The sequence below is a fragment of the Arachis ipaensis genome, chromosome B8, assembly GCF_059453495.1.
Source record: "Arachis ipaensis isolate K30076 ecotype BB chromosome B8, ASM5945349v1, whole genome shotgun sequence".
Lineage (NCBI taxonomy): Eukaryota > Viridiplantae > Streptophyta > Magnoliopsida > Fabales > Fabaceae > Arachis > Arachis ipaensis.
This window is the reverse complement of record NC_142443.1, coordinates 139,510,994-139,525,554: the sequence shown is the minus strand read 5'-3', so window position 1 is coordinate 139,525,554 and position 14,561 is coordinate 139,510,994. Positions and strand designations below refer to the sequence as shown.

At 31.7% G+C, this 14,561-nt stretch overlaps 2 protein-coding genes across 2 annotated transcripts; both read left to right on the top strand.

The window, feature by feature from the left end:
* On the top strand, positions 1-9,343 carry LOC107612614 (Small GTP-binding protein). Its single transcript, XM_016314309.3, has 22 exons — positions 1-315; positions 446-622; positions 1,123-1,209; positions 1,867-1,923; positions 2,041-2,106; positions 2,312-2,374; positions 2,686-2,730; positions 2,858-2,958; positions 3,920-4,016; positions 4,226-4,297; positions 4,684-4,838; positions 4,978-5,035; positions 5,264-5,344; positions 5,471-5,557; positions 5,707-5,778; positions 5,896-6,030; positions 6,138-6,211; positions 7,156-7,243; positions 8,061-8,138; positions 8,398-8,473; positions 8,780-8,820; positions 9,028-9,343. Exons 1-22 carry the CDS (start codon positions 13-15, stop codon positions 9,121-9,123), a joined length of 2,109 nt encoding a protein of 702 aa, XP_016169795.2. The 5' UTR covers positions 1-12; the 3' UTR covers positions 9,124-9,343.
* Positions 9,344-11,012: 1,669 nt separating this feature from the next.
* On the top strand, positions 11,013-14,241 carry LOC110265393 (uncharacterized). Its single transcript, XM_021108376.2, has 2 exons — positions 11,013-11,899; positions 14,079-14,241. Exons 1-2 carry the CDS (start codon positions 11,013-11,015, stop codon positions 14,239-14,241), a joined length of 1,050 nt encoding a protein of 349 aa, XP_020964035.1.
* Positions 14,242-14,561: the final 320 nt, after the last annotated feature.

Here is a 14,561-nt window from a genome sequence, read left to right as displayed (position 1 = left end):
ACATTCACAAGAATGAAGCCGAGACCAAAGTTTACAGAGAGTTCAATGGCCGCAGAAATTTGTCGCGCGTCTCCTCTCTTATCCGTTAAAACTCAACTTTTCCACGCGCCACCATCACCAACCACCACCACCACCACTACCAGCAGATTCCACACATCATCTCATTCCAAAACTTCCTTCTTCTCTCATCGCGTTCTCAATCTAAATGCCTCTTTCTCCGCTGTCCGTCGCCGCAGCTCCGCCGTCACCTGCCAGGCTAACACTCTCTTCGAGATCGACTCCGTCGCAAAAGCCGGCCAAGACCGTCTGGAAAAGGTTCTTTTCTACTCGTTCTTCATCTCGTTACTTTTTTTTTGTACGCTTCGGATTGCGAATTCCGAAGTAACTCACTGAACTGAATTTTCTGCTTCATTTTTTTTCCTTTTTTCCCCTCCGTATGTGGAAGGTGCCGGTGTCGAATATAAGGAACTTCAGCATAATTGCGCATATTGATCACGGGAAATCCACGTTAGCAGATAAATTGCTTCAGGTTACTGGTACCGTTCACCAGCGAGAGATGAAGGACCAGTTTCTCGATAACATGGACCTCGAGAGAGAAAGAGGCATCACTATTAAGCTCCAGGTTCTTGTTATCGTTAACATCTCCCTAATTTGTTGTGAATATTAGTATAGGTATCTTATGTTTAATTAACTAGTGAGGAAATGCGAGAAAAATCTTAGAAGGAGCAATGGAATGGTAGTACAGACCAAAGAGAGAGATGGAATTTCCGAGAAACTGAATAATTCATGTTTGTGGGAGCTCATACTGCTTCAGATACTCTAATTGAGTTTCTCATGGTTTTCTTAGTTAAATTTATATGGAATTATGGATATGCTCCCTTTTTTTTTTTTTTTTAAATCATTTTCTTTAGAACGGAAAGGAACTCTTCTTTGATTGACGCAATCTTTTACGCAGAAGTGTGGTAAAGTGGGCTAGGAAGTCTTGCGTAAAATTTTGTTAAATAGTAGTGTATCTTATGTTAGAGATGGGTGGCATTTTGGAGCAAATTAATTTTTGATTGCATTTCAAAATTAAAATCTGTAGTGTGTGAGAAAGCATTTTATTAATTTTAATCATGGCAGGCAGCTCGAATGCGGTATTTGTTTGAGAATAAACCATATTGCTTGAATTTGATTGATACTCCAGGGCATGTTGACTTCTCGTATGAGGTATGTAAAGTTGTAAAATAATACTGTCGTATGCCTTTTATCTTGTATGGGTTTGTTTCTTTTTGCTCAAACTTATGAACCTCAATCAGATGTAACTCCATAGTTAGAGCTTCTATTTTTGTGTTGTCAAGAATTAATTCAGAAAAAAAAGAAAGCCTAGGCACAAATACGGTTCTTTTAAATGATTTTTTTTTTTACAATAAATTGCATTTTTCTATACTTGAACAAAATGGGGAAAAGGGTATTATTCTTTTTTACCTCTCATTCACTCTTCTTTCATCCTCTGTTGTCACTTAGAAACCATTCTTATAAAATTCATTAGTCTGTGATGTCTTTGGTTGTTTTCTATTTTAGCCAATCTTGAGAACAAAGGCTGCTAAAAACATCAGTTAAATCAATTGCATTTCAGGCTTATTTTTTGGCTTTTTTGAATTATGTTTCACATTGTCAGTTTACAAAATTGAATTTCTGTATTACACATCGTTATTTGAATATTTGTTACTAATATTAAGTTTGACCTCCCCGAGTACATTATTATTATTATTATTATCCTTTTAGGATTGGAGGGTGGGGGAAGGGAGTAGAATCTACTCACTGCTCAAACATTATTGGAATGATAATAATACTATGGTTTATGACTATATCATCTGTGGCTAGGTTTCTCGGTCACTTGCTGCATGTGAGGGTGCTCTTCTTGTAGTAGATGCTTCTCAGGTGATTCTTTCTCTTTTGTTCTCTTCTTTGGTTGCTTGTCCTTTATCATGCAAGGGTGATCTACTTGGAGTAGATGCCAGCTTCTGCTCTTCACTGAAACTAGTTTCCAAATCACAGGGAGTAGAAGCACAAACGCTAGCTAATGTTTATTTGGCCTTGGAAAACAATCTAGAAATTATCCCAGTAAGTATGTTGTTCTTGACTGTTCTTATATGTAGTTTTATAGTAATTCATTGAGAATTGCTATATCCTCTATGAATGTTATTTTTGAAGTTATTTGAAATTAAAAGCTTAAGTGTTTTCTCCCTCCAAAAAAGGCCACTGCAATGTCTTCACATCCACAAAAATTCTACTTCTTTGCAAATGATTTTGTAAGACTGTCTGACAGGTTTTGAACAAGATAGATCTTCCGGGTGCTGAACCAGATCGAGTTATTAAGGAGATTGAAGAGGTTTGTTTGTCAAATGTCAATTTATTTCCCTGATGTTGTCATACTTGTAACTTTTCTGCTTGAAGGGGAGAGAGACATAAATATGTGTTCTTTCTCGATTGAAGTTTGTTTTCATTCAACATCCTAAAATCTGGCATGCCCTAGTTTAAGTACTTCAATCAGAGTGGTTATAATTTATGCATTGGGAATTTTGAAATTTATGAATATGTCTATTGGGGCTTCCTTGCTTGAGCATTGCTTATTTTTCTATTCTGTATTTACAAGCTTACATTATTCATAAGGAGATTCTAACTTGAGCTGATTTCTTGTAGGTTGTGGGTCTGGATTGTAGCAATGCTATTCTGTGCTCCGCAAAGGTTAGTTATTGTACTTTTATGTCCAGTGCTTTTGTATGGTTTAAGTAGGTTCAATATTTTTTATTATCTTTGATGTGTAACTGTATATACCATTATTAGGACATAATTCATTTACATTCTTGTGTAGGAAGGAATAGGTATAATTGATATTCTCAATGCAATTGTTGCGAGAATTCCACCACCTGCTGATACATCACAAAGGCCATTAAGGGCTTTAATATTTGATAGGTACACTTGCTATCTGACAATGATATCAAATGATGCCATTTGATGATGAATATATGACTTAATGGAGCCAATAGACGATGGAATCACATCATTGTCATTTAAAATTTGAATGACATTGACAATATGAAATAAGTTTGGTAAGGTTCATATAATCTAAAAAAGATGACATTGACACCTCAAGTTTGACTCAGTTGGCTTATTCAAGGGTTAAGTTTCCATTCGTAAGGTCCAATTATATTTTATCTAATTTGTTTCCATGTAGTTTTGTTTTTGCATACCTAGCTTCATGTATGTTCAAGGATCATAACTTAGTGCATCAAGCTGGAATGTCATGTGTCCATATAATGCAATGGTTATATAGGGCTGAATGTTGGGCAGTAAAAGCCAACAAGAAAATAAGCTTGATGTGATGGTGATGAGGGTGTTGCAAGAGATGAGTGGGCACCACACTAGACTGGATAGGATTAGGAATGACTATATTAGATAGGGAAAATTGTTGAGAAGATGATAGAACCTCATCTTATGTGGTTTGTACATGTTTGGAGAAGGTAAAGACCCCAATAAGGAGAGTGGATTAGTAGTCCTATAACTCAAGGTAGGTAGAGAGAGACCTAAAAATCCTATATGTTTTTTATTTACTTTTAACTAATTTATTTACTTTTGATAAAATGAAGAATATCGTTAAGATGAAGAAAACTCTAGGGGAATTTATGAAAGCATATTTAGAGCATCATGGAGATACTTGATCCATGTAACAAACCCCAACTAGTGGGACAAGTATTAGCAGATATTATTGTTGTGTAATGCAAGACTTCCTCACAAAAGTATACTATTCGCGTGCATAAACTTCATTTAATGAGTAGGATAGATTAAATCTCCTTTGCATGTTGTGCCAGCTTTATTTTATGTGACTATTGAACCCTCAAGTACTCATGTTTTGTTTACATGAATCTTAGTGCAGTTACTATGATCCATATAGAGGTGTTATTGTATACTTTCGGGTTGTGGACGGGACTATAAAGAAAGGTGATAGAGTCTATTTTATGGCTAGTGGGAAGGTAAATTACTTCTAATGATCTCTTACATTTGGTATCATAGTTTAGTTTAGTGGAATGAAACATGTTATCATAGTTTCCTATCTGTAGTTTCGTTCATTAAGTTTTAAGTAAAATTAGAATAAGTTCCAAATACCCTTTACTTTATTAAAACTTTGCTTTTGTTTTCACTTCCATTTTCCAATAAACTAATGTGATTTATTAAACTATAGGATTATTTTGCTGATGAAATTGGAGTTTTGTCTCCGAATCAACAAGAGGTTAAAGAATTATATGCTGGAGAGGTAAAATAATAGTTCTGATGAATATAATTATCAGGTTTATGGATTTCGTATTGCTTATTGTATATTTGGTTATTCCATCTTTTCTTTCCATCCTGTCATATGTGCACATTCTATGAAGCATGAATAACTGATATCATGTAAATGACTTGAAATAGTGAGATAACAATTATAACTTATAAGTACATGACACTGTTGCATTGTTTCTCCTGTGTATACAACAGATCATCAATAAACCAACGAGGCTCCTTCTTAAACTGAAACAATCTCTTGCAACATATTTTGCTAGCATGACAATTCTGTTCAATGGAATTATTTTTTTATTTTTATTTCTTGGTAATTTTTTTAATCCATTCTAGACTTCTATATCTTTTATTGTGCTTTAACAGGTGGGCTACCTGTCGGCGTCAATAAGAACAGTAGCTGATGCCAGAGTGGGTGACACAGTGACTCACTATGGTCGAAAGGCAGATCAATCACTCCCTGGATACGAGGAAGCGACTCCTATGGTGTTTTGTGGCCTGTTTCCTGTTGACGCTGACCAGTATTGATTTATTTTTACCTCTTTCTTTTAATCCCCTATTTGATTCCCCCTGCGGTTTCCGTTGCTTTCTTGAGACTTCTATATTTACCCTTGAATATCTCTGGAATTAATTGTTTTCTTATTTTCCTTCTGATGGCAGATTTCCTGATCTACGTGATGCCCTTGAGAAGCTACAACTTAATGATGCTGCACTGAAGGTGGCCTTGAACTGATATACAAGAAAATATGCATAGAATTTTCTTTAAATTATGCCAAGTGGTATCTTTATGCATGATTTCTCTTGATTTCATATATTTGTTAGTTATCTTACATTTGTTGGTAAACAATTTTTCCACAGCTATGATTTCCGATTTTCTTATATTTTAGCTGACTTTGGTAGGATTTGTGCTGGTTATTTAAAAATGTTATTCTTTTCTGGTTTCCAGTTTGAACCGGAGACTTCAAGTGCCATGGGATTTGGGTTTAGATGTGGGTTTCTGGGTCTTCTCCACATGGAAATTGTCCAGGTTGGATTTGTTTTGAAGCATATGCTCTTTGACTTTCATAGAATACCTATACGTTACTGTTCCTTGACGCATGGTTTGTACTTTGTACCTTGGAGTAACGTTAGAAACCTTGTATTATCTTTACAGGAAAGACTTGAGAGAGAATACAATCTGAGCTTGATAACTACCGCTCCAAGTGTTGTTTACAGAGTGAACTGTGTAGATGGAGATACTGTAATTTCTTCTTATTCCTAAGCTCCATTTCTATGTAATACAGTTTATTGTATTTTTTATCGGTGAACTATTTATTAAAATAAAATTCTTTCTATATTGTTTATATATTTGTCATATGAAGACTATCATTTTGTGAAAATTATTTGAAGGTTGAATGCTCGAATCCATCTTTACTTCCTGAACCTGGAAAAAGGAGATCAATTGAGGAGCCATATGTTAAGGTAATTTGCTGCGCTAAATCAAAGCAGTACTGGATTTTTATTTTATTTTTCTTCTTTTCTTTTCTTTATTTAAAAAAAAAAACAAATTTTTACTTGGATGTAATGTAACTTGTACAGATTGAGATGCTTTCGCCAAAGGATTATATCGGGTCACTTATGGAACTGGGACAAGACAGAAGAGGATTGTTTAAAGAAATGAAGTTTATCACTGAAAATAGAGCATCAATCACCTACGAAATACCACTAGCGGAGGTAATCTCTCGCATTCATTCTTGACAATTTACCCTTAAAACTCATGTGCTTAGTTTGTAAGTGTTTGCTTTCAACTTTCTGAATCTCTCTGAATATCAACTTTGTAGATGGTTGGTGATTTCTTTGACCAGTTAAAGTCGAGAAGTAAAGGTTATGCTAGTATGGAGTATACCTTTATCGGGTAATTGTTTATGGAAGTATAGTTTATTGATAATAGTTATGAGGGATTCTGTTGGATTAAAACTATTGACTTTTGTTAAAATCCCTCGTTTTTTTTATTCATAAATAGTTAAATAGGAAATCCAGCAATTTTGGGATTATAAATTAATGTAGATTTTGTCATCTTCTAGTAAACAAATGACTGGGAGTATCTAATTATTTGCTGACACTAGTATAAAATAATGCTGAGATATTCAAGTAAGCTGCTGGTTGCCACTGTTGGCATTCAGTTCTCTGTTATATCTAATATGCTGACCTAGAAAAGAGACAATAAATAGAGAAAAACTGAATATCTGAGTATAGTCAACCTTCTACCCTAGATCAAAGTAATCTGGAGGTAGAAGAATAGGTTACGATGTTAAGGTGGTTTGAGAGATCCTTTATCTCCCTCTCAACCAATAACTTATTCCTTTTCTTTCCTTTTCCCTTGCCTACTAATATACTATCCACTTATATCTAATCAGAGGCCAATCCTTATCAATATCCTTTTTATACAACGTTAACCATGCCATATCTAATTAAGCTTGCTTTCATAAGAAAAGTCATGCCATTTGGCTCTGTCCGGATCCATATTGTCGTACCTTTCTCCGTGTCATCCAGCTTTGAATATTGACCCCGGCAATTTTGATATGATCCCCAGTTGTTACCTACAATAAAAACGTTACTCTCATATTACACTTTCAAACAATATTCTTCATCTTACTTTTAACATCCCTTTTATCCAGAATTACTCTCAGCTTCTCAAATTTAAATATGGACCTCCAATGAATTTTTCAATCTGAGGCGCGTAATACTTGGATTTATAATTCTAAGCTATCCTTTTCCTTTGTTAAATGAAATTGTATAGTCCGTCTGAGAAGCTTTTTTTCCAATATGTTCTAATATTTTCTATTCTTTAATTATCAGGTACAGAGAAAGTGATTTAATTAAACTTGACATATTGATAAATGGTGACAGTGTGGAGCCATTGGCTACGATTGTCCACAGAGATAAGGTAATTATTTTGCAGTCTATACATGGTTTGGAGATAAATATCTGACCCTCTAGAAATTTTAATTAATATAAATTGCTTCTGAATTTATAGATATATTAAGGGATCAAATTGGATTGGAAAAAATAATTGATGTATTAATTTCACTGCCTACTTTTTGGGTTAGAGAGGGAAAAAAAGGAGGGGGAGGGGGGGGGGGGGGAGTTAGCCATTCATCAGCTGCATTGCAGTTGTTTAGCTGCACGTGTTCAAGCACTTGAAATAAAATAAATTATCAAGTAATCATGAGTTTCTGCACTACAGTTTTAAAGAATACCTTCAGTAGTTGAATATATTTGAGATTCTGTTTAATAAATTTTGGTGTTTGATCTTGACATGGTACATATTTCATCATGAAATAGTGAGTGGTTCAAGTTTTTCAGCTTCCATTCTTTATAGTTAAGCTGAATTATCAGTGCTGAAAAATGAGCTTTGTAAACTTTTTCTATGTGGGCACTTTAGTCCCTAAACTTACAAACTGTAAGACAGATCTATCGTTTTTTTTTTTTTTGTGAGTTTTGGTTGTTTGGAGGAGGGACTTAAATATCTCATTTTGTAAGTTTTAAGGACTGATCTATCTCGTAGTTTTTAAATTTAGGAACTACCGGTCTAATAAACAAAGATCAGGGACTGAAGTGGTCACTCAAAAGAGTTTGAGGACTACTTTGATATAGTTGGTCCTTGATATTTGAACCCTGAATCCAAGAGTATCGAGTCCACTATTTTATGCTTATAATTTGACGTCATAAATTTACAAATTTGACATAGGCTTGTGTGGCAGGCATATTCTGTGGGAAGGGCTTTGACTCAAAAGCTGAAGGAGCTCATACCACGTCAAATGTTTAAAGTACCAATCCAAGTAAGAATTGGGCACTCATTTCGTGCTAACGCTATCTTAAAAACAATATAATATTCTCTTTTCTAATTCTCCTTCTTTATATGCTTTGAATATCATTTTAATATTTTACTTTTTCTTTTTCTGCTCAAGAAATGCTTTATTTACTAGATGTTAATTATTCTTTATTATTATTATTATTATTATTATTATTATTATTTGGCATAAGAATTCATTCAGAAAACTAACCACAATAATATATGTATTTTTGTCTCTGTTGCAGGCATGCATAGGATCAAAAGTGATTGCTAGTGAAGCTTTATCTGCAATAAGGAAGGATGTATTAGCCAAATGTTATGGTAATACAAGTGGCAAACCTTGTTGGTTTAGCAGAATAATTACTCACATGTAATAGAAAAGAAAACTATACTTCGAATAAGGAGGCTTAAATAATTTGCAGTTTGAATTCTGATTGTGTCAAGTCTCTTCTTTAACATGTTCAGGTTTTCTCCATTGTGTTCTCCATTTTGAAAATGAATGTTCCTTCCATGTAAATCTTATGAACAATATTTTGCATGACAAAGTTTCACTTTGATTCCCTTGCCTTTCTGGTTGCCTGGGTTGCTGTTTGACAATTTTTTTCATGTTCGATGTCATTTTTCTAGGTGGCGACATTTCGAGGAAAAAGAAGTTACTTAAGAAACAGGTACTGCCCGATCAATATAAGTTGATAGTTTCAGTTATCAATCAAGATAGCATCATGCATTCACCTTAAATAGTATTTCTTCCTGTATCAAAGAAAATGGTTTTGCTTGCATCAACAGGGAAACATGAAACTGGTTTCATAGCAAGTTGATGTTAGTGTTATTTTTGAAGATTGTTCATAATGGTATCATTCTCTTTCTGCTGTCAGGCTGAAGGAAAGAAAAGGATGAAGTCCATTGGTAAAGTTGATGTGCCTCAAGAAGCTTTCATGGCGGTCTTGAAATTGGAAAAGGAGGTGATATGATCACGTATACATGTAACGTAAGTTGCAGCATTATCTGAAATTTGTAAATATAAAGTGGAAATTCAAAACCTCGATGTATTACTGCTTTGGTATAACGGTCCAAGTATTGTCCTTCAATGATTTTAAGCTGCATACAGTGCAAGATTTTGTGATTTTGACTCGGTTCCCTTAAGGGAGGAAAAAAAGAAAAAAGTTGAAACATAGCACAATTATTCTGTCAGGTAGTGTTGATCATATTAAGTTGTGTTCGTATGTTAGACACGCATTCGTTTAAAAATACTTTATATTTTATATGTATATATCTCATGTCTCATATCTTATAAAAATTTAAAATTGGTATGTTTTATATCTGTATTAGTGTTTGTACTTCAAAAATAAAAAGATAATTACTTTAAACTCTAGTATTTATTCCAAAAAAAAAATTCCAGCATTTAAAATAATTATTTTTACATTCAACTTGATGTTCAAGAAAAAAATCGATTATACTACTCTAAAAATATTTTGTTATTCTAACATAATGAGGTTAATTATTTTACTGTAAAATGTTTACTTATTTATTGGCGAACTAATTTATTAGAAAAATATATGTAATATATGTATAATATACATAAAAATATAAATACGTAATGATTAATTTTTAGTATTTATAGAGCAATTTTATTTTACACTTTTCATTCAATCAAATTGTAATAGGATGTATGTTTGCATAAGGGGTGTTAGATTAAAAAGCAAAATCAATATAGTCTAATTTAAACTATTGCGACTTGGATTAATGGTACTATTATGTTTCAAAAACTGTTTTAAGATTTTATTGATAAAAGATAATAGTAACTTTAAGTTGATGAAATTTTTTAGATTTATCCATAATCTAATTTAACATCTTAAGAAGAAGAAGAAGTACTCATAATGTAATCTAAAATTCTAATAAGAAGAAGATCTGAAATGGTGTTTAAAAGACGGTGCTTTTTTTTACCAAAGATATGAGACTCGAACCTGCAACCTCTTAATTGAGTATGGGGAGACTATGCCATTTGAGCTATTACTCATTAGCAAAATTAAATAATTTTAAAAAAATTAAAACTTATAAAAGATATGTTAAGCAAAGTTTAGAAAACTCTTCATAAATATCATAGAATTGGTCAATTGAAAATTCTAATAAAGAAGATTTAAAATGGTGTTTAAAAGATGGTATTTATTTATCTAAAAAGATTATAAATTAATATTTAATTTAAAAGATATAAAAATAAATCATTTTTAAAATTAAAACTTATTACAAAAGATAAGTTAAAAAAAATTTAGAAAACACCTCATAAATACTATAGAATTGGCCAATTGAAAATTCTAATAAGAAAATCTAAAATAGTGCTTATTTATCTAAAAAGATTATAAATTAATATTTAATTTAAAATATATAAAAATAAATTATTTTTAAAATTAAGTGTTTATCTGAGCGTCATTATCTTGATAAAAAAATATTTTTTTTTAATAAATTTTTTTTAGCGTGTTTAGCAAATTTCTAGTAGTAAAAGTAAAAACGCTAGAAAAATAAAAAAAAATATCTTTTTTAAGAAACTGTAATTTACATCTTTTTTTTAAAAGATTTTTTTTTCTTAAAAAAATATTTTTTATATAATAAATAAATAAAAAAGTACTTTTATATAGTTATATCTTTTTATCTAAATATAAAATTAGTTTACTTTTCCATAATATCTTTTTAGATAACTCGAAAAAGGAAAGTTTAGAGAACTCCCTCGTACATACTATATAATTGGTCAATATAAATTTCTAAGAAGAAGAAGTAGCGATAATCTAATTTAAAATCCTAAGAAGAAGAAGAAGAAGTAGTTAATCCAAGAAAGAGTGAAGACGAGTTTGATACTTTCTCAAGTATGGAATTGTGGAACGTGATGGACCTGCCTGTCTTCGACATGGGTGATGATCAACTGCCTGAGTTTCAATATCTGCCTCCATTGACAGACGCAGAGCTGTTTGCCGCAGACGTGGGAGCACCTCAGTTTCAGTCGCCCTCATCCTCAAATGTGCCTCTTCCGGAGTTTCCAATTGGCAATCAACAGCCTCTGCCTCAGCCTCTGCCTCTGCCGGAATTTGCAGCCAATGTGCCTCCGCCGCAGTTTGCCGCTGACATGTGTGGCTATCAACAACCTCAGGCACAGCCTGAGACAGTGTGGAGTGGGGATGAGAACAAAGAGTTCGACATGGCACCACATCAGTTTCAGTCGCCCTCTGAGTTTCAGTCTCTGCCTCTGTCGCAGCTAGCCAATGTGGGTGGTAATCAACAGCCTCAGCCTCAGCTTCCGGCAGAGTTTCCCGTCAATTTGCCTCTGCCGGAGTTTCCCGCTTATGTGCCTCTGCCGCAGTCTGCCGCTGACGTGTGTGGCTATCAACAACCTCAGGCACAGCCTGAGCCCTTCTGGAGTGAGGATGACAACAAAGAGTTTGAATTGGTTCTTGCTGAATGTCTTCCGGAAGCTCTAAAGAACCGGTGGGATGATGTGGCTGCTTGTCTCCCCGGCAAGACCCCCGCGCAGATACAGGAACGCTTCCAGAAGCTCATCACCGACATCAATCTCATCCATAACTCTTATATCAATCTGCATCACACCTCCATTGCACCTGCTGCACCTCACAACATGCCTGCACCTCCCACCACATTGGAACGCAATCCACTCTCCCTCCCCGGAACAAGTGAACAAAACCAACCTGCTATGACTAGTGAAAGAAAGAAAACAGTTCATTGGACTCCAGAAGAGAAAGAGTATGTATTATTCTTTTGCTTTTTCCTTCTCTTTTATTTATTATTATACGAGCATAATATCTTTTCTTTGACTTAGAAACCAAAAACACCTCAATAAACCAAATGCACATTAATATTATCTAAATGTCTCAAATAAGAAAATAATATCACGGTCAAAGTCTCAAAACACATTTCTATATAGTAAAACATGTAGTAAATCAAATCCAATGAATTCGAATTAGATGAAAAACGTTAATTGAATGAAGATCGAATAAAGTGGATTCGAATTAAGTGCATGATTAAAATGCTAATAAATTGGTGGAAACTCAGATGAAGTCGACTTCACGTGAAGTTGATACCTGAAAATTGTTAGATAATTTGACTGATTTGACTAAATTTTCATCCAACGGCTGTCAGGTATCAACTTGACGTGAAGTCGACTTCACCTGAGTTTTTACCATAAAATTTTTGTTTTGAAAAATAATTTGTTAAATTAGTTTTTAAAAGATAATTTTTAAATAAACTTCTAGCATTTAAAATTTTATTATTATTATTATTATTATTATTATTATTATTATCAATTTTTTATTTATTTTGTTAAAAAAAAGGGTCAATTTATACATAATAATTTTATTATTGAGAATACCTAAAAAGAGTATAAAAAAAATCTCATAAATATTTATAACATATAAAATAACATATTTTAGTATTTTTTTAGGTACTCTCAATAATAAAATTATTATGTATGAATTGTTGACTTTTTTTTGGATAAAATAAATAAAAAATTGATCATATATAATAATAATAATAATAATAATAATAATAATAATAATAATAATAATAATAATAATAATAATAATAATAATAATAAGATTATTGAAAATACTTAGAAAGAATACTAAAAGAATATGTTGAGTGAATAAGTCTATAATAGAGTGGGTATAATATATTTTTATTTTTTTTGTAGAAATATTTTTACAAGTTATTAATTTGTTCTCACTAAAATTAAAAAATTTAATATAATTTTATATATTAATAAATATATAAATTTATTTAATTTTTATATATTTATATTATTATAATATTATTAAAATTAAAAAATTATTATTAAATATAAATATTATTAGTTGTGCTTATTGAAAATTATTTTTAGTTTAATTTATCAAAAATAAATACTAAAAATTTTATAGTCAAAGTCTACGCAAATTGAATATATTAGAGTCGAAGCAAACATGTAAATCGAAGCCAATCCATTCGATTTACTAGCATTTTAACCTTGCACTTAATTCGAATCCACTTGATTCGATTTTCATTCAATTAACGTTTTTCACCTCATTCAAATCTATTGGATTGGATTTATTACGTGTTTCGTTAAATCGAATTTAATCAATTTGATTTATATAGAAATATGCTTTGGGACTTTGACGTTGCATTTTCTGACTTGGGACATTCAAGTAATATTGATGTGTATTTGGTTTATTGAGCTGTTTTGCCCGAAAAATAAATCAAATAAAAAAGGTTTGATATCTAAAAATATGTTTTTTTTTTTTCTGAAATAAAATAAAAAAATTTATTATTTCCCTAAATTTTATTTTTCAACTTTAATTTCTTAAATACGATTTTTTTTAAAGCAAGTTCGCCGCACCCGGCTAACTCCCCTTCAATTCTAAAAAAATGGCTAACTCAAATTCTTAAACTTCACGGACAATGGAAATCATTATCATCGTCTTCAGAGTACACAGGAATAAGTCATATTTTTAATAAAAATAATTATTTTTTTTTCAAATTTATAATGAAAAAAAATCCTTGTTAAATATGACTTATTCCCGTATACTGTGTATATATCTAGAGACGATGATAATGGTTGTCATTGCTGTCAGTAATATTGAAGAAGTTTTGGTTGTTGTCTGTCTATTTTTGTGTACTCCTATGTACCTTTGAAGATCATGACAATGGCTTAAAAATTTGAGTTATGTCGATTTGTAAAAAATTGAAATGAAGTTCGCCCGGGATTAGGTGAACTCGCCCTAAATCCAAAAAAAAATCGTATTTAAAAAATTAAAGTTAAAAAATTATGTATAGAAAAATAATTAATTTTTTTATTTTATTTCTGAAAAAAATCCTCTAAAAATATCATATACCCATTGTAATTTTTTAATAAATTTTGTTAATAATTATTTCAAAAAATGTGTGTTGATAGGTTATTTCTTAGAGGATATAAAGAATTAGGACGCAAGTGGAAAAGAATTTCGGAAGATTATGTCAAAACAAGAACGGAAAAACAAGTTGTTAGTCATGCACAAAAAGTTCTGAAAAAATTAGCTGAACAAAACAGAAGAAATAACATTGGTGATGAATCATAGTAAGTTATATTTTCATTTTTAATTGGTTAATATAATTCAATTCTCACTAAATTAGAAAATATATAATAGATTATTTTAAATTCTTTAAATTATTTATGCATGGTAGTTACACTATTATAATTATTTTTTATGTAGGAGCTGTGCCATCACGTGAGTTTTCTAATGGATGAAGGATTTGTTTAAAGGAGACTACTCAAACAAAAAGAATACTTAAATGAATTGAAGAATTTTTTTTTAGGTTAAATATACAAGAGGATAATATATTTAGTTTGAATTAATTATTAACTTAGTTTTCTTTTATTTCAAAGCATTATAATAGC